Raw genomic sequence first — 26,774 nt, 5'->3', positions numbered from 1 at the left:
TCTGACATCATTAGTTTTTGGTAAAAAAGACAGAGATTTAATACATGATGTAAGATTGTGAGTATAAAAGTACCGATAATTTTCTCAAACAGAAATATAATTATTTTTCATTTCTCAACGCTTCTCACGCAATATATATATTGTATATATTACAATATGATAAAACATTAATTCCTATAAAAAACAATACGGAATAAATATCGAAATCTTTTATGCATCGCTCCGATAAATCGCGCAACAACTCTCCGGTCTCTCTCACAGCCGCACATGAAAATGTCGTAATATCGCGTCGCGATATCGTAACATCGTATAATATCTATATTACGAATAGATATCGTAATTGCGCCGGAGCGCGAAAAACGCGATCATTCAGCTTTGCTGACGACAAAGGAGAATAGAGAGTGACAGAAAGTCAGAAAGAGATAGAGAGCGCGAAAGATTTTCGCGGGAGAAGATAGAGAGAGAGAGAGAGAGAGAGAGAGAGAGAGAGAGAGAGAGAGAGAGAGAGAGAAGAAGGGAGGCCAGAGATGTCAGATTGCAGACAAAACAGCCAGTTTACAACCAGTGGAAGGGGTAGGCTGGCAATGCACTATGCATTGCCAGCCTACCCCTTCCACTGGTTGTAAACTGGTTGTTTCGTCTGCAATCTGACATCTCTGAGGGAGGTGAAGAGATAGGTGAAGAGAAAGAAACCAAGAAGAAAGAGAAAGAGAGAGAGAGAGGGGGGGGGGAAGAAGCGAGATAGTCTGGAGCCAAGCTGGCTAACGCGAGAAGGGGCTCGTCGCAACGCAAGAAGAGGCTCCTCTCGCGCGATTAGAGAGGTGGGGACATCCATCCGAGAGTTTATAAGACACGAAGGCCTAGTCGTGCTAGGCCGAGAATCGATAGTTCGCAAAACCGAGCGATTGACGCGAAGTGTGTATATTAATAAGCGAAAAGGGGCGAGCGAAAGAAAGAGAGAGAGAGAGAAAAAGGAGGCAAAGATACGCGAAAATATCCGTCCCATCGCGTAATAAACGTAAGACTTGTAAAAGTATCATCGCTCCGGCGATGACTTGAAGTAATATCACGCGATCGTATATAAGGACAGACTTATATAAGGCGACTGGTCTTTCTTTTGGTTGTGCTGTGCTCCGCGGGATCAGCGGGTGGAGGATCCAAGTTCGAGGGAAAAAGAAGAAAGCAGGAATTTAGACCTAGCGAGACCTAGAAGAGAAGAGAATCTTCACGACCCCCTGTAAAAGCGACGGTGAGTATCCCTTGAGCGAAAATCGGAATCCAAGTTCCGATAAAGAGCCAAAGTTACTCGGTTCATAAAGTACTTGGCTCCTAAGAAGAAGAAATCATTCGTTAAGCTAGGAAATCGCACAATTGAAGTAAAAGAAGCATAAATGTCGTTTATTAAGGCTTCAAAACTAAATCGAAAAATTAAACTAGAGCTCTCTGCACCATATTGATCTGAGATTACTGTAGTAAACCACAATTATTAGACACCATACTAATGTACGGGTCATATCTTCATTCATTAGGAATCAATCATCTTCGCGCGTGAACGGCAAAAAGTCGATAAAAAGTATCACAGGTGCATTTTCAAGCATCTTTTTTTCATTATAATCATCATCCGGTGCTATTTTATCAGTTATAAAAAGTATTTTTCAAATAATTCCTTATCTTGTACACAATTGTAACTTCTGAACGATGTACAAACTTTTCATTGAATTGGATATCTCGTGATAGTTCATAAATTTCTTCACAAATAATTCTTGCGACTGTGATACCTTTTGTGCGCTGTTCAGAATTGGGAATAGATTTTTATTAAGTTCGTTCCTTGAATTACAATTCGTATTCACACACATATCATTCATTAGTTCGCACTCCATTTATGCGTTTTAATCATTCATTATTTATTGTTATGCATCATCATCCCCATTAGTCTTCATTATTTCATTTGATAAGAGATCGCGACCTTCCTCCGGCAACTACCTCATCAAAATAAAGGGTGTTTTATTAATTATTTTCTAGGTACCTAATCTTTTCTTAGGCCTAGGGGCTTTACCTAATCTAACTAAAATTCAAGATATCAATATAGACTATTATTTTTAATTTTAATTTCATTTTTTTAAATTTTATTTTTTTTAATTTCAAGAATAAGAACTCTTTCATATATAAAATATATTAATATATGAAAATATATATATATTTAGTCAGTGTTTCACTTAAAATTTTATAATCGCCCTTTTCTTGCTATCTTTACAATAAATAAATTTTTTTAACAATATGAAAAGCTTTCTATTCAATGAAATTTAAAAAGATTCATGTCAAAACCTTCTTTAGAAAATGACGTACAAAGGAGTTAATGGATCCTTATGCGTGTATGTGTGTATAAAATTATTTTAATAATTTAATTAAACATTGTTTTTCTCCTTTCTCTTTCTTTCTCTCTATATATATAATTTTAATAAGATTTAAATAAATTTAAATAAATTTAAATAAATTTAAAGCGCTCAAGCGGAATAAAAGACATAATAATTAAATTCAAATTAATTATTCGCGAAAATTTGCAAATATCGCGGTGTTCAAATGAGTTTCTACATTTGTAATTACGCGACATTTGATTGAAATTTTATTATCCATTAAAATTTTATTTTTATCAAACTTATTTATTAAATTTTATTTAAATTTTTAAATTTGAATACTAGAAAAAATATTCCCTCTTCATCAATGAGTAAAACTTCATTTCTTGCTCGTTTTATATTTTCATTATTTATTTTCATTAATTCACGATCTCGCAAGAGATACTGGAAATTCGCGGAAGAGACGCGGAAGAGAGAGAGAGCACGCAAATTCTACGAACGATCCGAATATAAAAATACTTTGTATTGAAGCTAACAGTGCAATTTTCTCGAACTTTGAAGTATTTTACAAGATTTCGCGATACTTGCATTCTCTCTCTCTCTCCCTCTTCTTTTTTCTCCATTTTTTGTCCGCGTCCAGAGATAACCCCGTAAAAATCTTCCACTTAGCGGCACCACTTAGTAGCCGAGTCCCATTCACGAGTCGGGTGTGATTAATGGTTTCCTTGTATCCGATTCCGGTATCATATTTACTAACCGCCGCTCCGGGTCTCGCCCCTTCGCCTCCGAGAAAAGCGCGCCAACGACAGAGAAAGAGAGAGGGGCTCTGCTTGAAAAAAAAATGCTCGAAAGATCGATGTAGCGCGCGAGAAGATCGCAATGGAATGAGAAATAAAGCAATAATGCGAAAGAAGAGAAGGGAGGCAGGGAGGAAGTTTCAAGGGGGGATGAGAAGATGGACGTCCTGGTGTTTACACGAGGAGGAGAGAAAAGCGCCGTCTCTCGTGTCGATATCCCCATTGATGAGATTGGTTTTAATGCTTCTGCATCTCTCGCCCTCGTTTCGCCCTCTTCAGCTTCTTCTTCGTAGCACGCGACGCGAGAGAGAGGAAGAGAGAGAGAGAGAGAGAGAGAGAGAGAGAGAGAGATCTCGTGTGTGATTCATTCTGGTTTATTCCTCTGTCTCGCGAAGGACAGAAATCGAGAGAGAAAAAGAGACGCGTCTCCTATCTCTCTTCTTTTTCTTTTTCTTTTTCTTTTCATCCGACAAAAGAAGAAGGATCTGCAGGATCGAGATCACGTGGATCTTCCTTATGTTTCGATCCTCAATCTTTGTCTTCGGAGCCCTTTTTGGGACAATTTCGCATAGCGATAGAACTTGTCGAAATTAAAAAATGCTCGAAATGTTTTCGATCTTTAAAATGTGTACTATATTGTTATTTTTTTCTTTTTACTCTCTTCTTTTTATATTTACAAAATCCCCCTCAAGAGAAGTGAAATAAATATTTCTTCTCTTTATCCCCTGTACATGTTACAGTTTATCAATGAAAAAGAGAGAAAGAGAGAGAGAGAGAGAGGAAAAAAGAATTTATCATTCTTTGCCTTTCGATATCAATAAAAAAAATGCAATTTAAAATTTGAATATATCATCGTAATCAAATAATAAACGCAATAAAATACAATGTGTAACATTTTGTTTTTAATATCCATCAACGGATATCTTAAATACTGCCAAAACAAATTTTAAGCAATGTGTGATTTATCAACCAGCCGTGATACACCCTGATTTGTTTAAAACAGATCATTAACCTTAAAAAATTGGTCTTTATAACATTCTCTGATAATTAACTACTCTCAAATTTCAACGCAGTTCACGTGGATCTATTATTTATTGTCTCTTCTCATTCCTATCCGTTTGTAGCTTCAATAAAAAGAGAATTGGTGATGCAAGGGAAAAAAAAAAAGATTCTTCGCGTTATTAGCATTTTTATATATAGAATATTTATTCTTAATATTTATTTCTAATACTTCACGATAAGCATTTCTGGATTAATTCCTAGAATGAAGCTTTACAAGCAGATGAAAGATCGCTTTCGATTTGGGATAAATCTTAACCTAACTCAACCTGATTGGAAAGAGGCGTCTATCGTGTTTTGTGTTGCATGATTGCGATTCCGACCAAGAGATCGACGATGCCTAAAAATAGATATGATATTGTTATCGGATTACAAACTCACGTTTCCGGTCGAATCATCTCACGATAAGTCTCGAAAACATGACGGACGCCTTCAAGATGTTTGTCAAGAAGTTGTATCGCGAATACTGGAAGAATTTTCAACTCATGGAAATATTTGAAAAAAAAAAAAAAAATGTACTATCTCTCTGTGTAAATAAAGCTTATATTATGAAGTGAATCGATAGCACAACAGAAGTTGTCACTGTCAATTTTCGTATAAAGAATTTCGTATGAAGAGTCGATGACCCGACATATGCATATCTTTTCGAGACCCCAAATTCTTTTTTTTTTTTTATACATTATTTTAATCGCTAGAACTCGTTTTAAAATGTATCGAGAATCGATACACGTTCGTCTCGTTATTCTATCTATGAAAATATTGCGGTGAGGTCATCGGAAAGTGAATATTTTACGAGATATTTCGTATCTTATGTCAGAATAATTTTGTACGAGAATAAAGTATACATATGTATGAAATATATCTCATAAAGTGTGTTCACTTTTCGAGATTATCTCTCGTTCTTAATACTTTTTCGCGCGGAATAACGAAATAAAGATCATTTTACGCAAAGACAAAACACGTGAAGGGTAGAAATGAAAAAGAGTGCCCTCATTTGCTCCCCTTCATATTCACAATATTCCGTTTGTCCCCCTCCTTCGCACTCTAAAAAGGACCAAAGAATGTGAAAGAATTTCGTTGCAATATATTATAACTTCCAAGAAAACAGCTTCGTTTAGGCTGGATCGCTCAATTTATTACTGTACAACTGAAAACAATGACACAAATATTTTACGCGGAAAGAAGAATATCTCTTTTTTTGTAAGTAAAATTATTTCGAGAAGGATGAGAAAGAGATGTGTATTTATTCATCCATCTTAGATGCGATTTATTATCGAGATAGAGACAGCGTGTACCAGATATCTCTTTTACGGGCGAGAGTCCTTTTTCTTCGTGGAAAAATGTTACGAGAGTTCTCGATTAATGAGAGAATTAATTAACTCTCCATTCAGACACGGATGCTGCGCTCTCTCTCTCTCTCTCTCTCTCTCTCTCTCTCTCTCTCTCTCTCTCTCTCTCTCTCTCTCTCTCTCTCTCTCTCTCTCTCTCTCTTCACGCGTAAAGAAAGATATATACAATGAGATTTGGGTCTCACCTCGTGTAATTCTATCTCGCATGATTTCATTGTAATCGAAAAAAGCCTGCGAAAAAGCGAAATTCCCGTTCGAGAGAAACGATCAACGAGATGATTTTGCCAATTTGTGTTGCCGAAGTTTTCCAACGGTTTATCGAGGTCAGGACCGAAACTGGTCGCTGATCTCGAAAGCTATCTTGCACAACCTCGTTACCGAATATACCGCGAACAGACAAACTCGTTTAAATTTTACGCCCCTTATGCCTTCAATTATTCGATATTTATCTTTTATATTGTTACTAATCGACCGTATTATCTTTTTCGTGTTGAACAAACGTTAATATAGTATCTATTAAACGCGTTTCTACGTCGGGTTATACCGCAAAAAATTATATGTTTTAATAAGTCATATAATTATTATTATAATAATAATTTGAATTTAATGCAGCTCTTCCTGCGCACATTCAAAGTTAAATTCCCTCGATTCGGCAGCCGTTTATTCGCGATAATTTTCACGATAAACGCCGCATAACATGGTTGATCTTATCATATTAGTATAACAAGCTACTTGGAGAGATACTTACCTCCCTGCGCTCCTCTCGTGAACATCCTCTTAATAATCGCGGTCTTGTCGGTGTACGCGTCGACGTTGGCGATATTGCTGCAAATGCGTCGAAATTCGCGAAAGGAATCATCCCTCGACGAGACTTTCCTCTTTTCCTCCTTATCTTTCTCCTTGTCATCCGTTGCGGTCTCCGTCTTCCTTTTTTCCGTCGTTTTTCCCGCACTATTACTCGAAGAAGGAGCTGCTTTTCGCGGCGACGCGGTCTTTTTCGAAATCTTCGTAGGACCTAGAAAATAATAAGTTTTTTTACAATTAAAAACTACACAATTGTTTTACTTATTTATTTTACATTAAATATATTATTTATTTATTTTACATTAAATATATTATTTATTTGATAGATTATATTATATATATTTATTTTTGATTTATTTGTTTTTATTTAATTATGTTATACTTATTTATTTTATATTTTAATTATTTTCTTTATATTATTTATTTTTTTATTTACTCTCTCTGTGATGCTAATTTTTCTGGAAAATTTTATTTTGAACCGAAAAGTTTAACGGATTATATTTATTACTAAAATTACGTTAATTGTAATGAAGCTGATAAAAATCGATATAAAAATTTTTCTCGTCTTGCTATTCGTACATCGACGGTACATCCTGCGTGAACATATTTTTAATTACCGAAGACAAGAAAATTACGAGGAAAAAAATCACACAATATCGATAAACTTTTTCTACCCCCGGGAGAGAGCTCTCAATTTCTCTCTCTTATAAGCGTCAAACTCTTTTGGAAGTTTCCGCATTGTAAAGCTTTCCTCTCGCAAGGGAGAAAATCTATTAAAAGTAGCGCAAGTTTCTCTCACGGAGAGAAAAGCCGGAAAGCTTTTGAATGATTTCTCCGTGTAACACACAGATTGACTACGTTTCGAAGATAATGCGAAGAAAAGTATTGGATTAAGTGTGAAAGCTTAATTGGCTCTCCGCTGAAAATCGCTAAACGCAGTGGCGGATCTATCACAAAAGATAATGAAGTTTGATAAACTCCATTATGTACAAAGTGTCCCGGAAAGACCAGATGTCTTTTTAATGATAGAAACTTCTGATTTAAAATTTATTTTTTTTCTAAAATATCTCTTTTTTATTCAATATTAAAAATTTATAAATCAATCATTTTGCTCTGAATAACAGTTATATAATGCAAATAAATAAATAGTAATTTTTCTCGGAGAAAAATCGCTTCGAAGATCGAAAGAGACCAAATGTCCTTTTGATGATATAAATCTCTTACTTGTATAATTAAAAATTTATTTGTCTTCCTAAAATATTAAATGGTTTTCAAAATTCAAATCAATCATTTTGCTCTGAATAACAATTATATACAAATAAATAAGGAAAGTTTTTCGGAGAGAAATCGCTTCGAAGAATCTTAACAAGTTTTCGAAACTCTTAAAGAAACTCTTTCGAGGGTGAGAAAAATATTGTAATTCCATTCGACTGCCTAAAAATATAGATCCGCTACTGAATATATGAAAAAGTGAAACATCTCTTGCAAACAAACACTCACAAGATCTCTCGAATTCCTCCAGCTTGTCCAGGATGATCTTTTTATCGTCGTCGGACAGTTGCTCCCAACCCTTCACATCCTCCACGGGGTCGTCGATCCTCTTGGTCGTCGCGCGTTGTTTGGCGAACGTTTCGAACAGGCAGGTCACGTGATGCCAGGCCGGCATCAGTTTGCCGTCCGCGAAGAAGCTCGTCACGTACTTGCCGATCCGTATCTCACCCTTCTCGATCGCGCACTTGCACCTCTTGCATTTCGCGCGGCCGGTTTTCGCGCGTTCTACAGCGAAGGGTTTTTCTTCCCCCTGCTGATCCCCTTGCTCCTCCTCGACGTCGCTCATGATGATGATCCACCTGTCGAAATGAAAAACAAATTATTCTATAATTTGTTTTCATATGTACAGAGTCATTAAAGCTAAAGTTAAAAGACGCATTGAATTTTGGTATCATCTTTACTAAATTATCTAGACGAATGTTTAAATAATTTGGTTTAAAGTCATGGCACATAAAAATACTTAAGTAGTAGAACTTAAGCAGTAAGCGATAAAAATTTATAAATAAAAGTATATGAACATATTTTTATATCTCTTTTATAATTTACATTTTTCTTATAACTGTGTTTATATAAGCGGTTTTAAAAATAATATTATCTGGAAGTTATCTAGATGAATCGCCAATTTTATCTTTTATCTAGATATCTTTAAAACAAAATCATCTTCATCCTCATCTAAGATGAATTTATATATTTTCATCTCATCTTTATCTAGCTACTTTTAAAATTATCTAAAAATAACACTGTCTACTACAACCTAACAAGTGTATTTACAACTTAACTCGACAAATAAATCTACAACCTATTTTAACAAATGTACCTACAATCTAACCTAACCCAGTGCTATCCAAATTAAAATGCTGTGTTCGACTTTTATATCACTTAATAAATCCCAACATTTTTACATTTGTACCATTTTTATTTTCTACGAAATGGAATTCTCTGGTAGGACGCAAACTTTAAAAAAAACTTGAAATTTTGAAAAAAAAACTATTTAAAATGACTCCCCTGCACTCTGGGGATGAAATAAAGAAACTAAGCAGCATTTCAGCTGCACAGAGAGAATTTTCTCTTAGAATTTATCCTGAAAATCACGGTAATCGTGGGACAATATGTATATGGAAAGAATTTTATGAGAATTTCTCTGATTAATATAATATTATTAATATGTATAATAATATAATATTATTAATGCTATGCAGTTTAATAAAATTAATCAAACATGTTTTATATTTTATTGTGATAGATATTATTATTTTTTAAATAAATGTGATTTTTAAATTCGGCCAATAGAGCCAAGCACGAAAATTAATTCTAATTTTTCGGAACTGTATCTCTTGGTTTGAGATTACTAAGTTCCGTCAATTAATAATTCCGAAACAGTTCCGAAAAATTAGAATTAATTTTCGTGCTTGGCTCTATTGGCCGAATTTAAAAATCACATTTATTTATTAAATACTGAGAGCCGATAAAAATATTTCTTAAATTATTATTTTTATTGTGATAAATATTAATCAGAGAAATTCTCATAAAATTCTTTCCATACCATATTGTCCCACGATTACCATGATTTTCAAGATAAATTTTAAGAGAAAATATGTCAGTGTACAAATCGACACTGCATATGACTATGTTCCGTTGCTGGGAAGCACCTTATATCATTCTGAACGGATCTCTGCCCTTAATTCTTCCCTCCCTTCCGTCCTTTCTTCGAATCTAAGCCATGTGTGTGTAGCGTTTGAACGTGCCTGACTAGGGAATCAAGAATCCGAGTATATACTCGCGTTATGCCTTAACAAGGGTAATCGAGCTTTGGATTAGCGATGTACAATCGATGTAGCTCCTTCGTAAAGGAACAAAGCGGAGAAAGCTGGCGTGTAGTTGCGTAAACTGCTACAGTAATCGCTCGCAAATAACATACGCGCGCGGATATTAGGTAATTTACCTTAAACAGACAAACGCAGGATTCTCCACATAACGCATGGATATCCGTTAATCAATCTCTTAGACGAGACGTTATTTAATGTCCTCGAAACGCGATGGAAAAAACCGTTTTAATTACACCGATTCTCTGATTCTTCAAAAGATTTCTAATATGTAGGAGGAAAAGAAAAATTATATTGCGTTGGAAAATTATAATATCTTTGATTACAGTTCAATTAAAAAAACATACACATAAAAGAGAAGAAAAAAAAATATTAAAAACAAGATAATATTATTTTATTGAACTGTATGATTTATTAATTTTTGTAAAAGAAATTCGAGTTTCAGAAAATTCGAAAGACTTTATTAAAGATAAAGAAATCCTTAGTTGAAAATTTTAACTGTATAAACACTAATTATATTTAAGATTTTGGGACTTTTTCATATATTCACACTTGACCAGTATCAACATATGTGTAATCAGCCAGGACTTAATTGTCTTCAGTCACTTGACAGAGTTGACACGCAAAAAACAAAGTATAAGAATAAAGATATTTGGTGAGTTGCAAAACGTCACCCAGATGCTCTCCCTCTCTCTCTATCACTTCTCTCTGACAATGAGTGATATAGAGAGAGAAGCAATATATCCGGATGACGTTTTCGAACGCAGCCTTAAAAAATCTGAGAAAAGTATGCGAGTCTTATATAGGGCCACCTCTTGTCTCAACCAAGGAATTTAGAGCCCTTGAGTTTTGCGTCGGAGTTGTCGACGTTAATCTCTGGGATGTCGAAATGTCGAATAGACAAAGCTACATGACGCAATTTACTGCAATACCAAGATCGTGTACAGTAATACGTGTAATATCAATAATCTCTCATTAGGCTTTCATTAGATTCGAGTATACAATAATCCTCGGAACATCATAGAAATAGCATTTCTCTCTCTCTCTCTCTCTCTCTATCTCTCTCTCCCTTCCTATATCTTGCTAACGAGAATTGGAATCGAGTGGGACGATCTTGAAAGGAATTTTGATCGAGATCAAGAATTTATTTATAATTAGAAAATATACAAAATGTTTCATAACGTGTAGAACTAACCCACTTTACGTGACACATTATATAACAATTTATATAACAATTATATAACAATTTATATAAACATTTTTCATTGTTCTGTCTCTTATTCATTATTGAAAATGGTTTCACGTATTATAAAACATCTTGTATAAAATCAGAAATATATTCTCAATTTTTCGAAAAAGAACGATGGGTCGATTTTTGCCTAAAAATAAATTATATGTATAATCTTACATTTTTCACTGAATATAATAATATTTTTATTTTTGTCTATAAGTATCTGGGAAAGTGATTAAAATCAAAAGGAGCTCAATTTTTTCACGTGGTCAGTGACAATTTAATTAAAATTATTTTTATTTTGTATCTTATAACTCTTTTTCATTAGAAACTAAGAAAAACAAACACTTGAGGAATCTAACATGGCAAAATGACAGATAAAAACTAATGAATAATACATTTCTTTTTATTGAAAGAATATAGGAGCTCTAAAACTTTATGCATTTGCATGCATTATTTAATCAGGAATGTTAAAATAGCTAGCAATAAATTTCACTAATAATTTTCTTAACGTAAAAAAGGGAAAATTTTTTCACTCTTCTTGGGAATCCTATGATAAAGTCTTATATTTTTTATTTTTAACATAAGTAATGAAAAAATGGATCATCTTTTTAAATTCTATATCCGTCACATTGATCTCGCCAGATTTAATTCTAAGATTTTCAATTTTGAAAAAATGTGCTCTTAATTTTTAATTAAAAGGGTTGTAAAAATAAAGGATAAATTGTAATACAAATAATTAATTGGAAAATTGTGTTACTAGCCGTATTATTATTTAAAAAAATTCACTTTCATACCTTTGAAACAAATTTTGATTATTTTTTCATCACAATAAAAGGAATTAAAAATACTACCAACGTATTCGACGATTCAAAAACAAAAGATTACACGTATAGTTACTTCAAATTAGGTCCTAGGTTAAAAATACGTCCTTTTTACCTATTCTTTCAATTTTTTCGAGAATGAAGCTTGGCGCGAAAAAAAAATTTATTTTTGCGCGATAAATCGTGTTCCTTTTCATACTTTAACCCACTCTTTGCTACTTGAAATTGCGACTTACTTACGAAAATTTCACGAGCGAGAGGGAGTGACTGAGAAAAAATCTTCACCGAATCTCGATAATTCTCCTTCTCCGTCCTCTCTATCTAATAAGCCGCGATAAGAAGCCGCTTTATCGCCTCGCCATTGGCTCGCGAGAACCCAGAGAACATTGCTCTAATCTAATTTTAAATATTCGCTCATTTCTCTTGCGTTACGATATTCATATATATATATATATATATATATATATATATATATATATATATATATATACGTTCAATCCACGATTCGAGCGTGTCTTCTTTTTTTTTTGCGCGCGCGCGATTAACTACGTCACGAATCGCGATTAACGATCGCGAATAGTCCCTAAATTTTTCAATCTTCGGCGAATAATGCATATGCACGTTGAATGCATGCACACGCGTGCGTACGCACGTACTTACGTAGGTGCTGGTTTGTTTTCATTACTTACGCGTCGCGAGATTATGAGCGGCCTTAAAACGCGCGTCATTTTCCTCGTCATCGTAATGTAATTGGCGCGTGGCAATTGAGTTGCGACAAAAATTCGATATAGACCGCATACGGCGGTCGATTTCGGAGAACGATCCGACTCGCATAAATAAATACGTAGATTAAGCAAAATCAATGAAAAAAGAAAACAAATAAATTTGTAATATTAATCTCATTTGATTAATAGACGAATAAGTTCATAGAGTTTGAAAATTTAATAAATTAATTATTTTGAAGAATATAAGAAGGTAATAAAATTATAAAATATAAAATCGGGATTTTTATTTCAATTAAAAAATATATATAAAATGGAATAATTTTTTGAGTTATTAAAAAAATTAATTTAAAATTTCTCAAGAATATGAATATTGAAGATAAAGTTATTCATAAGGTGAGATTTCTGATTTTAATATTAGAAGATAAAAATTTTTAATTATTAAATTATGGGAAATTAAATAAAAATTATTAATATAGAAAAATCAATATTAAAGATGTTAAAACTTGAATGACATAATGTAAAAAATAATTTTTCTAGTTTTTTGTTTTACATGTGTAACAAATGAATAAAGTTATTAATTTCTACAAAAAATCAAATTAATAATAAATCATGAGAAAAGAATGAAATAATAGAATATAATATAATAGAAATAAATAAATTAATATAATAAATATAAAAATATAAATAAATTAAGTCAAATAAAGGACATACGTGTATAGCCGAAATACATGTATATATATACAGATGGAAACTATTTTCCATCCATAAGGAAATACAGGTTATGAGAACATTATATCGTACACAGGTTTGATATTTTGAATAAAAACACCTGAGGGAAAACAGAGTGGACAACGCAAATTGATAAGAGAAAAAATATAACATCGATGTCCTTTGGATATTTTGAAATAGTTATCCGACTCAAACAAGTTAACCTTTTCAGAGACGAATTTTTATTGAAGTCGGAAAAAATTATTTAATTTATTTTTCAATTATATATTTATTCAAAATATATTTATTATTAAACAAAACAAAAAATTAGAAAATATTTTGAAATCTTTGAGAAAAATAATGTACACATATGTGATTATTGTGTGCGTTGAGATCAGAAATGTGTTACATTAATGTCCAAACCCATTTGAAATACAAAATAGTTGGAACCTTTCCATTTGAAAATGTAAAATGCAAAATGTTTTGTAAACACTCATTTAAAATACGAAATGGAAAGTAGCATTTTTAGCAATCGACATTTTTAAAATTGTTTTTTAAAATAAAAATATTTTTGTTTAATATTTACATTTTTATATTTATTTATATTTAAATTCTTATTGCGTTGTACAAAATACATATCTCGATAAATTTTTAGTTAGCAATAAAAATACATTTGAAATAGAAAATGGGTAATGGAAACTTTTAAATGGAAATGTAAAATAATTTTTGAAAAAATATATTTGAAATGCAAAATACAAAATGGGCATTTTACATTTTAAAATATATTTCAAATAATGCACATCTCTGATTGAAATTAACTATTTGTGAAAGGATTTCATACGTACACAATTGTATCAATATCCCTAAAGAAGTTAAAATTGATTATTGTTTACTTTCATCAGATGAATCTGATATAATATGTATGTGCTTGGAGAGTGAAACATATAAGATGTCAGTTTCTTTATATCCATTAATTCGAAACATTTTCTTTCGTTTGAAATAAAAAATCTCGATTCTGATTAATAAAAATAAAAAAAAATATTTATAATACATATATAAAGTGAAACAAAACATGTAACAAATATGTAACACACACATAACAGCAATATATATATATATATAGAATACATATAAGAAAAATTAATCTACTGTTACTGACAATGAGATACAGCTCGAATGTTTATTGATAGAAAATGAAAAAGTGATAAATATTACTTTTTCATTTTCCATTAATAAACATTTGTTTGCGCTGTATCTCAGTAATAATGGGTTTGCGGATGTATGTTGATATTATCTTTTTTCATGTTTTGATGTAAGAAGCTCGTCCCCAAAGTTTGTCTCTTTATTTTAGTTACACCCTATATGTATATTAAAAATGTATATACAAAAATATATAAATGTATAAAATGTATATATATATATATATGATAATCAAAATAATCTGCACTCAATGATTTAATTTACTAAAATGCTTTAATGGATAAATAAAATACCGGAGGAGAGAAAAGATCTTGATAGGCTGGAGAAAAAGAAAGGGTGGCAGTGGGAGGAAATGACTCGCATGATTATTTTCGCTCTCGATAAATCGAGACTCATCTTACATCAAATCTCTTCCATATAAATACATACGATAAATAATGCATAATAAAAATAAATAGTACACAAAGAGAATTTTCTCTTAGAATTTACCCTGAAAATCATGGCAATCGTGGGACAATATGGTATGGAAAGAATTTTAAAAATATGTTTGATTAATTTTACTATACTTTTAGTAAAATTAATCAAACATATTTTATATTTTATTGTGATAGATATTATTATTTTTTATTGTGATAAATATTAATCAGAGAAATTCTCATAAAATTCTTTCCACGCCATATTGCCCCACGATTATCATGATTTTCATTTTTAAATTCTAAGAGAAAATTCTCTCTGTGTATTTAACTAAAAAGAAGATTGAAAAATATTAAAAATATTATTACATCTCCGATTCGACAATAAAAAAATGTCAAAAACGTCTTGTAAGTATTTCTCGTGCGTTGCATCAATTATTTTCGGAATTCCGCGTCGGCATGTGCGGTAACTTTAAACTTTAAACGATAGCTTACATATATAAGATTAGGCGTCGCGCGTTTCATTGAGCGAAGAGGGTGGAAAAGGACTCAAAAAGGGATCAAATGGAAGCCGTCTTCCTCTTCTTCGTCTCGTCGCACCTACTACAGGTGGGTAGGTGTGCTTCTCTTCGAGTGGGTGGCCCGAATACGGGGGTGGACGAAGGGGGATAACCGACGCGCGGGTATAATAGAGGGTGCAACAGCCCTTCGCGGCTCATTCCGCCACCGCGTTTCGTCCCGTCGACTCAATCGAGCGCGATTCTCGCGATCTCTCAAACCAGCGTAAGTTACACCCTCGGAATATATCGCGCACTATCGGACAAAAATTCGAAATTATTGCATAAAATTTTCGGGGGCAAAAAAAGACAGCTATCAAACTGTCAACGAGTGTCACTGATCAGCTGATTCAGAACTGCCGTTATTCCGCTATCGTACAAAGTTCTCGACAAATAGAATAGTTTTATTTTCCTCTCTTTCACCCTCTCTTCGTACACTATATCCGAAAAAATTCGAAATTAAAATTCTCGGGGGAAAAAAAACACCTGTCAACAAGTGTCACCGATCAGCTGATTCAGTCCTTTCCAGTCCCTTTTTCCTTCTTCGTTAATTAATCGCGCAAAGTTCTCGACGAATAGAATTTTTATTTTCCTCTCTTTCACCCTCTCTTCGTACACTATATCCGAAAAAATTCGAAATTATTGCATAAAATTCTCGGGGGAAAAAAACACACCTGTCAACAAGTGTCACCGATCAGCTGATTCAGTCGTTTCCAGTCCCTTTTTCCTTCTTCGTTAATTAATCGCGCAAAGTTCTCGACGAGTGGAATTCTTATTTTCCCCTCTTTTCATTTGTAAATCAAACTAAAGAAAAAATGAAAAAAAATTTACCGATTATTTCTGCTGAATATGTGCCTAATAAATCTTTGAAACGTGGGCTTGAGCGTCGAACGCGAGCGAATTGATTTCTAATCGTTTTGTTTGCGACGGGCAAACGTCGCGATGTTCATCGACGAGCTCACATTGGGATTAATGACGAGATCGATTTAGAATCTATAAATAATCGTTAAGCGGCCGTTCGTCAAACGCGACGGAGAGCTAGCGCGAAACATTTTCTGCTATTATTATTATTATTATTATTATTATTATTATTATTTTAATTTTCTTCTTTTTACTCTCCCTGCTCTTAGGAGTGTTATTATTATTATTATTATTGTTCTTATTATTAGTATTAATATTAATATTATTATTATTATTATATCTATATCGTGACGCGCATTTGTTATCGCAATTATTGTTGTTATCGGTTAAGACGTGACGCGATATCGTGCAATTTCGCTCGCGACAATTTCGTCGGATCCCTCGCCTCTTTTCTCTCGATTTTATTCCTTATCACGTGACACACGCACCGCACATATACATACATATATTCGCCATACCGATAACCGTCCTATCGACGAAAGGATAATCCGCGATGACCCCCGGGGACTGGCATCGCGCGAATCGCGAATCACGCTCGTTCTCGCCTTTTGTGCTCTCGTAGCTCTCGACTCGCAGAGTGAAGAAAAAGAAAAAAAATCGACTATACACTTGCATCTCTCATGTACATAATTTTGCGCCACCTCGATATATATATATATATATATATTTTTCTCTCTACGTGCGACCTAAGGGAGTCTGCCCTTCTCTCGTCGTTAAACGTTCATTAGTATTTTTATATTTATCGAGAAAAAAGAGTCTTCCCTTTAAAAAGATACTTTTTTGCTTTCCTCGATCAGTATTCTCGCTTTTTAATCTCTCGATGCAGATTATTTCGTTATCTCTTTATTGTTATATACATATATTATAATGTATATTATAGTATAATATTATAATGTATATTATTGTATATATTATATAATATATATATTATAATTATATAATTATATATTAATATATAATATATAATATATAATATAATATATAATATAATATATAATATATACATATAATATATGATATTTTATAATATATTATATAATATATTTTAGGGATAAGAAATATTCCATTTTTCTCTCGCGATATATATTATATATTATATTATATATTATATATTTTTATAATAATGACAAAAATATTTCAAATAATCTCCAATAAGATCTTGACCTTAATAAACCTCAAGATAATAGAAAATATTCTCTTAAATAAGATCAGTGTCTGACCACTGTGACAGCAGTGCGATTTCAGTTAATAAGTATACCACTACAAACAGAAAAAATTTCACCTAGAACAATCGATTAGTGATAGAGACTAATTTTTCGATCAAAAAATCACACTGTCAGAATCAGTGAAAGACGGAGGAGCAAAGTGCGAGTGTTTTCACTGAAATCTTGTCGCTGTTTTAATCAAATGGCATTTTCATTGATTCAGAATTTAAAAGAGAGTGTTCTACTTAAAAATCTTAATCCCTATTTTATTGTGCGTGTATTGATGCAAAAATCATCGCCTTTCCGTTTCTTTCAGAGAGCACGAGATACGAGGGAATGACGAAAAGGGCTAGTCGACGAGCCGCCGCTAGGACAAGCTTCTTCCTGCTGGCGGTTTTCGTCCTGTCCTGTGCTACGAACAGCAAAGTCCTCGCGATTGCCCAACCTGAACCTCTACCACCGGGTTTCATCTACAGTGATAATTTTGCGGATGACGTGGAAAGTCTTGTGAGTACAGTGCAATTTTTACATATGCAATACTCTCCAATTTTATACATATATACAGGGTGTTTCTAAATAAGTGCGAAAAACTTTAAAATATGATTCTTTGTCGAAAATTAAGAGAGGTTTTTCATATAAACATATATTCCTCCCTATATCTCTCCCTGAGTAGTTAAACTCCTCTAAAGGGAGAGGTAAAAATTAGATTTTTTATTTTTTTCTTAAATTTTGGACAAGTTAAAAAAATGAAATTTGGTGGATATTTTTCATTAGTAAAAAAGATATTTACGAGGGGTGTCTCACTCATCAAAAATTTGTACATGTATTGCAAATTACCGAGAATTCTAAGTAATGCAACGGAATGCGTGTAATTATAATAATTCTTTTTTTTAATAAAATACAATATTTAAATATTACTACTGTTTAATTTAATAAGAAAAATGTAATTAGAATAATTATAAAACGAAATGTTAAAAAAAATTTATTTATGAGATATTATTGTAAATCATATAGTGCCAATGTATTATGCAAAAAATTTTAAATTAATATTTTTTTAAAACCAATATTGCAAATATTTAGTTGGAACACCTAAATTAAAATATTATATTATAATTAAAATATAACAAAAAGTTACGCATTCCCAATTATGAATTTAAAAAAATGTCTTATCTTAAACTTTGTGATTAAAAAATTCATAAATTTTTAAAAATCAACTTCAAAAAACATTTTTAATAAAAATGTCTTTTATATCAACTTGAACACACACAAAATACAAATAAAATTAGATTATATCTGAACAAATTAAATATCAAATATTAATAATTTCATAAATTATAATATTTAATAAAATATATATTTAAAAAACGTCATAACATTATTTTTACTTTTTAAGACATTTGATTCTTGTCTGGGTTATTATTGTTTTATGCTTGTAAAGTAATGCGAAGTAATGCAAAGTAATTCCAGAAAAAACGTACATGTATTGCGACAGTAAGACATCCCTCGGATATTTATTAATATTTTTTTATTAATCTTCCCGTATCATTATAAGATGAAACTATAACAACTCCTATTCAATTTTTTATTAGAACTTTTTAACCGACCGGAATGTGATTATCTAAAAATATGTATTAAAAAGTTTGATTCATTTAGAAACTTTTTTATTGCTTTTATTTTTTTCGTAAAATCAAGTTTTCAAAAAAAAAAAATAAAAACTTAATTTTCATCTCTCCTTTTGAAGAAGTATAACTCTTTAGGAAAGGATATAGAAGTATATATATGTTTATATAAAAAACCTCCTTTAATTTTCGACAAAGAATCGTCTCTTAAAATTTTTCGCATTTATTTAGAAACACCCTGTGTATAATTACATTTATAAATATACTCTAGACTATTCGAAATCTTTTCGTTAATCGCTAATAGCGACTTATTAGTGTATATCAGTATTAATAATAATACAATACTACAATATCATATTACACGAGAGTACACGATACAAGTGCAATGCTGTAAATATGTCATGTATAACTCGTGCGTTAACGAGCGCGAGAATGAAAAGAAGCAAGATAAATTCACTATCGTCCCCCAAGATACTTTTTCACCGATTATCTTAGCGTGCTGTCTCATCGCTAGTTACTGATAAAAAAAAAAAAGAAAAAAAGAAAGAAAGAAAAATATAGCAAAATTATGCTTATCTCTCGCGAATTTCTCGTTTCGCCTAGATGTTGCTGAATCGTCTGAAGCAGCTGACGGAACAGAAGCATCGCGTGGACGAGCAGATCGAGCGCGAGATCGCGGACGAACGAGAGATCACCGACGAGCAGATCGAGATCCAGGCGATGCTGGAGGCGAAAGCGCGGGAACGCGCGAACGCGCATCCCCCGGATTACCTTCCTATCGAGGAACCGGAACCGGAAGCGCTGCCGATTCCGGCCGCTATGATCCACCACGAGCAACACCCGAGCAAACGACACGGCGTAAATGCAGTTAGTTGTGAGTATATCGTCTCTCTCCCTTCTCCCTCCCGATATTTTTTCTCATCAATTCTCTCCAAGAGAGATCTTGTCTCTTCACTGAGATTGTGAGAGAATTTACCCTGAAAATCATGGTAATCGTGGGACAATATGATATGAAAAGAATTTTATAAAAATTTCTCTGATTAATATTTATCACAATAAAAATAATATCTATCACAATAAAATACAGAACATGTTTGATTAATTTTACTAAACTGCTAAAATAGTAAAATTAATCAAACATATTTTATATTTTATTGTAATAGATATTATTTTTATTGTGATAAATATTAATCAGAGAAGATCTCATAAAATTCTTTCCATACCATATTGTCCCACGATTATCATGATATTCAGGGTAAATTCTAAAAGAAAATTTTCTCTCTGCAGCTAAGCTTCGCAGTCGTTTTTCCTTATTGTTAATAACAATCGAGAGAACATCTCTTGTAACTTAATTAAAACTATTAATAATGATTAAATAAACAAATTTAATTAAAGACATTACATCGTATAAAAATAAATACAACCATTGAATGTCCTTTTAACAGCAAATTCTCTGGTCAATTTGAAAATGATTTTTCTTCAGCGAGAATGTCGAAGCATTAATAACAAAATTTTGTAAAAACAAAAACCCTAAAGGAAAAGGGGCTTATTTATTAAATTTTCTGGATTAAAAGATTCTTTTTAACGAAACTATATTTTTCAGTTCTTCTCGTTCTTCTTAGATAGAATTTACTTTAATAGAATTTTGATTTAATTACAAAGATATATAATGGAAAAAATGATAATCGCCCTCGACATTTTTGTTAAGGAAGAGCTGACTCCAAATTATTAAACTGCATAGTAAAATTAATCAAACATATTTTATATTTTATTGTAATAGATATTATTTTTTTTATTGTGATAAATATTAATCAGAGAAATTCTCAAAATTCTTTTCAGACCATATTGTCCCACGATTACCATGATTTTCAGGGTAAATTCTAAAAGAAAATTCTCTCTGTGTTGAGACATTTCGGTGAAAAAAATAGAAAGATATCCCTCCCCCTAAAAAATAAAAAAATCCTTTGACACGAGAGCTTTTAATATTCACATAGCGTGTCATATATTCGAGATATATACCTACTTGAGAGATATTCGCGATGATATTTCACGGATTTCCGCGTAGAATTCTCAGTCGTTAAAACAAAAAGCCAGCCGTTCTCGTCTTTTACCGGGTTTACTTAACCACCGGATCCCTAATTAAGGATCGAGAAGATTAAATCACGCACGTTTAGGAAAATTTCGCGCAGAATCCTCCTTTCTCGCGTGGAAAGAGATAAAGGACAAAACATTTGGAGGGAGAAAAAAGCGATCCTCTCTCTCTCTCTCTCTCTCTCGATCATATTTACTGTAATCCTATACGAATAACTTTTCTCGGACACGCGTGTACGAATCTGCGATTGTTCGAAGGCGATCGTTATCGATGACAATTGATTGGAGCAATTGGTGAGTGACGCACTAAGTGTCTCCGATTGATTCCTCGAATGATTCTGGGAAGGAAAACCGTCGACCCATCTTCGGAATATCGCGATAATCCTTCCTCCAGACTTTTTACATTTCTCTCCTCTTGGAAATTTCATTGCCATAAATTACACGCAACGCGTTCCATATTATTTTAAGAATTTTTTCCTGTTTTTTCCACAATTTTGCATTTTTTTAAATATTTTTTATATTTAGTTTCTTTATTTATCTTTATTTATAAAATCTACGTTAGTTAATTGCACTAAAAAGAGTTTCAGATAAATTCTCTAAAATTAAATGCTCATGATTTTATAGATAGCGCCGAAATAATCAAGAGTAGTACATAATTCCTAAAATCTCTATATAAGGTGTCCTAAAAGTATCTTTCAAGAAAAAATTCTCTGGCCAATTTGGAATCGACTCTTTCTTAGCAAAAATGTCGAGGGCGATTATCATTTTTTCCATTATATATCTTTGTAATTAAATCAAAATTCTATTAAAGTAAATTCTATCTAAGAAGAATGAGAAGAACTGAAAAATATAGTTTCGTTAAAAAGAATCTTTTAATCCAGAAAATTTAATAAATAAGCCCCTTTTCCTTTAGGATTGTTCTTTTTACAAAATTTTATTATTAATGCTTCGATATTCTCGCTAAAGAAAACTCATTTTCAAATTAACCAGAGAATTCGCTGTTAAAAGGGCATTCAATGGATGTATTTATTTTTATACGATGTAATGTCAATTAAATTTGTTTATTTAATCATTATTAATAGCTTTAATTCAGTTACGAGAGATATTCTCTCGATCGTTACTAACAATAAGGAAAAACGACTGCGAAGCTTAGCACAGAGAAAATTTTCTCTTAGAATTTACCCTGAAAATCATTAGTGATCGTGGGACAATATGATATGGAAAGAATTTTATGAGAATTTCTCTGATTAATATTTATCATAATAAAAATAATATCTATTACAATAAAATATAAAATATGTTTGATTAATTTTACTATTTTAGCAGTTTAGTAAAATTAATTAGATATTATTATTTTTATTGTAATAAATTTTTGTGATAAATTTTTATTGTGATAAATAATATTAATCAGAGAAATTCTCACAAAATTCTTTCCATACCATATTGTCCCACGATTACTATGATTTTCAGGGTAAATTCTAAGAAAAAAATCTCTCATTGTCAGTGTGTGACAGCGAATAACGCGCGCGATTCCATGTTTCAGACATGTCCCTGTGCCACTTCAAGATCTGCAACATGGGACGTAAGAGGCAATCGAAATAAGTTCCCGTAAATGGCGTAAAAGAGGCAGTCGCGAGATGTTGGAAAAGGCCGGCGAGAGCAGCGAGGAGCCAAGGGGGACCTCATTGTGCTTCTTTAAAGAAACATTAAGTAAAAGATCGATAAAACACAGCTTGCCACACGGTCAATTGAAAATTAAAAGTGAGGAAGATAGCAAGGACGAGCCGTATCTGCTGCCTATCGGCATCATGTCGCGATGTTAAAATGTCAGGTTCAAATTCGAAGAAAAAATAAGTAAATAAAATATATTTTTCGTAAAAGAAAAAATCTCAACGTTTCTCGGAGAAAATTCACCGCCTCTAAAATCTTGCTGTCCCGGATATATCTAGATATGCCCAGGTAAATCCAGGACAAACAACTAAAATATTGGACGACTTGAATTTTCCGAAAGTTGATGAAAACATAAACGGACAGGTGAAATATTGCGTCGAAAACAAAAATGTATGAGAAGGATCGTCGCTCCTCCTTGCTATCCCTTCGGGACAGTGATTACCAGTATTACATGTCACACATTTGCCACGATGGATCTTGTTGCGTATATATAAATATACATATATATATATATATACGTGAATTTTACAGCGTGACAGAAAATCTCGCGAATCGCGAACGGGACGAAAGAAATGCTCGACAGCTTCCATTAGCGAACGTCGATCATCATCAAGTCCGTTTACAGCGAAATACCGAAAGACGAAATAACGCGACTGCATATGTGGAAAAAAAATATATTCGAAATATCAAGACCGTCCTCGGGTGCTAATATAAAAATGTGTATATATTATCCGATTGGTTCGAACGAGAATTAAGGTATTTACACAATGCCAGACAATAAAAATAGGAAATAGAAAATATCTATCAATAAGGAGCAGGGAATAATATCTATTCCCTTTTCCTATTGATGGATGTTTTCTATTCCTTATTCCTATTTCCTAGCATTTTGTGATAGGACCTTTATAAAATCATATTACACACCGAGAAAATTTTCTCTTATAATTTACCCTGAAAATTATGATAATATGGTATGGAAAGAATTTTATAAGAATTTCTCTGATTAATGTTTATCGCGATAAAAATATTTATTACAATAAAATATAAAATATGTTTGATTAATTTTACTATGCAGTTTAGTAAAATTAATCAAACATGTTTTATATTTTATTGTGATAGATATTATTTTTATTGTGATAAATGAGAGAAATTCTCATAAAATTTTTTCCATACCATATTGTCCTACGATTACCATGATTTTCAGGCTAAATTCGAAGAGAAAATTCTCTCAGTGCACTATAGGTTGCGATTGAGATTATGATTGCGAATTGGCCAATGAAAGCAGAGCGGCTTGTCGGCCAGGTTACTCTGATTGGTTAATCCTCAATCGTCAACTATATTAATAACCCATTGCAACTGCAATCCGTAATATGTAATACAAGTTGTCCGACAATAGTTGTTTACCGAAACTATCGGAATATCGAGCGAAACCATTGACGAGGTACTATTAAACAAAAGCGAAGCAGAAGCGATAAAATTGATGAAAAATTAATTCAATTATAGTTAATAATTTTCGTCACAAAACAATTAATTTCGAAGTAGGTGCATGAAATCGATTATGAATATCTATACCCGAGAAAAACATTTTAATTACAGCAAATATTGATCGCTGTAGAAATATTGCAAAAATTTAGATTCCAACAAAGTTATAGATATATTGAAAACAAGATTGTAATTGGGCATTAAAAATGAAAAAGAAAAAATTCTACACGTATGTACACACACACTTAAAGTTACTTTCTCTTTTTCTTTGTAAAATTACGTCGATAGCGTCAATTAAATAATTGGCCAAGTAGCAATTATCATTTTTGATCAGATAATAGTAAACGTTGTTGTATACTTAAAAAAAATATCTGAGAAAATTGCAGGCTTCTGAAAATAAATACAATTTATTAATGAAAATAAATGGTTTGTGCTCTTATCAGATATTGGCGCGTCTTTAATAACATTAAGATTAGCCTAAACAAGAGATCCCCTAAATTCTCTTCGCAATATATCAAATTTGCGTTTCCGCATTTTCGACAAAGAAAATGGTGTGCAAATCTTCAAAAATGCCGATCAATCGCTAATTTCGATCTAAGCCAGATCGATATATGTATAGAGAAGATATATATAGGAGCGTCTCGCGAAAGAGAAGATAAGTATCTAAGCACACGAGCTGATAATTTATTAACTTTCGATTATAGTCACGTTATTTCGCTCACTCGGAAGTTCCTAGGGATTTCAGTAACAGGGTCGCGAAGAAAGATATATTTATCGAACATAGACAGTATATATTTATGATTAGCAGACTCCAAATTATCGGAGCCTCATTTAATAATATCTCGTCGATGGCGAAACGAGTATAATCGAATATAAAATTTCCTTTTCCCTGTTTATTTTGTAAAAAAAATTACATGGATCGTTCTCAGAGGAAGGATGTCAATTAAACAATTGGTCAATTAAATTAGTACTTGGCAATTATCATTTTTGGTCTGACGAAATAGTATATATTTTGTTGTAGACGAAAATATATTTGTGAGAAAATTTAAGTATAAGGGTGAGGGTAAAGAAGAAGAAAGGCAGATTAGAAAAAGCTGAAGAAAAAGCTCTCCTCGCTCGGCGGCTATAAACACTCGCGACGCAAAGAGAAATTTTATTTTGCACAGAGCTAACGCGCTTAGATTTTCACGAGAAAAGTAGCGTATCGAAGTGTACTCTCTTAAATTGAATCAATGAGAAAATGAAATATCACTGATTAAGGTAATGACACAAGATTTCACCCCAAAAAAAGCGAAACATTCACCCTGCTCCTTCATCTTCTATGTCTCATTGATTATAAGACGTAGGTTTCATTAAAAAATCAATAATAATCGTACATACTTTGTAAAATGTAGCCTTTAAAGTTTTTTCTCATTTTTATTTTATTTTTATTTTATTTTATTTTATTTTTATTTTATTTTATTTTATTTTTATTTTATTTTATTTTATTTTTATATTATTTTATTTTTTCTTATTCTTATTTTCAATTAATATTTCTTGAGAGAAAATCACGCACATAATTGAATTAATTGTAAATATTCAAAAATTCAAAATTATAGACATATTACATTGTTTTGCTCTTGAGATGTGATAAACAAAAAATGGACAAGATTGTTGGTCAAAAACTCAGATATCTTTTTAACAAAATACATTACTATTATCTCATATATATGAGTATAAGACATTTTTTTATCTCATATAAATATAAACGCATTTTTTAAGATATTAGTGATTGAAACAAAACTTTACTGATCCTTTCAATGAGATTTCATTGACTTACTACTTACTGCTGAGTCATATATTTATAACTGAAACATGAGATTCCTTACTTTTCAGTAATAATACATTGATTCGATTTAAGAGAGTAGGGCGACATTTTTACGAGTAAATACGAGTAAATCCGGGAAAAATCGTAGGCGACTAAAAGCTTGGTCAAACTTGGACAAAGCTATCACGATATACGGTCTCGTCTAATAATAATATACATATACATATATATATTTATTACCACTAATTATATCATTATTATTATTACTCCTTTTGTTAGTCGAGTTAAGAACGCTTGCGCCGAATTCTTCCTCGCGATATCGTCGCGCTTGCGCGAATTAATTTTATTTAATGTCCACTTTATTAGTAATTTACTATTAGCTCTTTAGCTAGGTGTAGCCATACCGATGGCAGAGGAATGCGTGTAAGAGCCCGGTAAAAAATTGTTCATATATAATCATATATAACAATATAAAAAAATGATATAGAAATATATAAAATTATAGAAATTATAGAAATTATAGAAATTATATAGATATATATAAAATTCTGAAAGTTACGTATAATTATATATAATATTATATGAC

General features: G+C 31.9%; 2 protein-coding genes across 5 annotated transcripts in view; one reads left to right on the top strand and one right to left on the bottom strand.

The window, feature by feature from the left end:
* Dnalig3 (DNA ligase 3) overlaps positions 1-26,774 on the bottom strand; it is a 48,407-nt gene that overhangs the window by 18,072 nt on the left and 3,561 nt on the right. For both annotated transcript variants that reach the window (XM_083053818.1, XM_083053817.1), the window contains exons 2-3: positions 7,864-8,213; positions 6,308-6,574 (exon numbers count right to left, since the gene is read on the bottom strand). In XM_083053818.1, coding sequence (XP_082909944.1) covers positions 6,308-6,574; positions 7,864-8,200 — 604 coding nt within the window. In that variant the 5' untranslated portion in view covers positions 8,201-8,213. The remainder of the gene's footprint in view (positions 1-6,307; positions 6,575-7,863; positions 8,214-26,774) is intronic.
* On the top strand, positions 807-26,764 carry LOC145945034 (uncharacterized). Of its 3 annotated transcripts, XM_083053821.1 has the most exons (5): positions 807-1,018; positions 1,146-1,249; positions 17,838-18,028; positions 19,744-20,014; positions 22,775-26,764. In XM_083053821.1, exons 3-5 carry the CDS (start codon positions 17,858-17,860, stop codon positions 22,831-22,833), a joined length of 501 nt encoding a protein of 166 aa, XP_082909947.1. In that variant the 5' UTR covers positions 807-1,018; positions 1,146-1,249; positions 17,838-17,857; the 3' UTR covers positions 22,834-26,764. The 3 variants fall into 3 exon arrangements, with proteins under 3 accessions (XP_082909947.1, XP_082909946.1, XP_082909949.1); XM_083053820.1 differs by having other exon boundaries at positions 807-1,249; XM_083053823.1 differs by lacking the exons at positions 807-1,018; positions 1,146-1,249 and adding an exon at positions 15,571-15,621.

Source organism: Prenolepis imparis, unplaced genomic scaffold (genome assembly GCF_030444845.1).
Source record: "Prenolepis imparis isolate NDT839.2.m4 unplaced genomic scaffold, iyPreImpa1.0 SCAF_14, whole genome shotgun sequence".
Lineage (NCBI taxonomy): Eukaryota > Metazoa > Arthropoda > Insecta > Hymenoptera > Formicidae > Prenolepis > Prenolepis imparis.
This window is presented reverse-complemented; position numbering and strand designations above follow the sequence as displayed.

What these genes read in the sequence shown, in the direction of transcription:
- LOC145945034 (XM_083053821.1), top strand. Translation starts at nt 17,858, where the DNA reads ATGACGAAAAGGGCTAGTCGACGAGCCGCCGCTAGGACAAGCTTCTTC. An exon ending in CGGATGACGTGGAAAGTCTT is followed by an intron (nt 18,029 to 19,743) that starts GTGAGTACAGTG and finishes CGTTTCGCCTAG; the next exon opens with ATGTTGCTGAATCGTCTGAA. An exon ending in CGGCGTAAATGCAGTTAGTT is followed by an intron (nt 20,015 to 22,774) that starts GTGAGTATATCG and finishes TCCATGTTTCAG; the next exon opens with ACATGTCCCTGTGCCACTTC.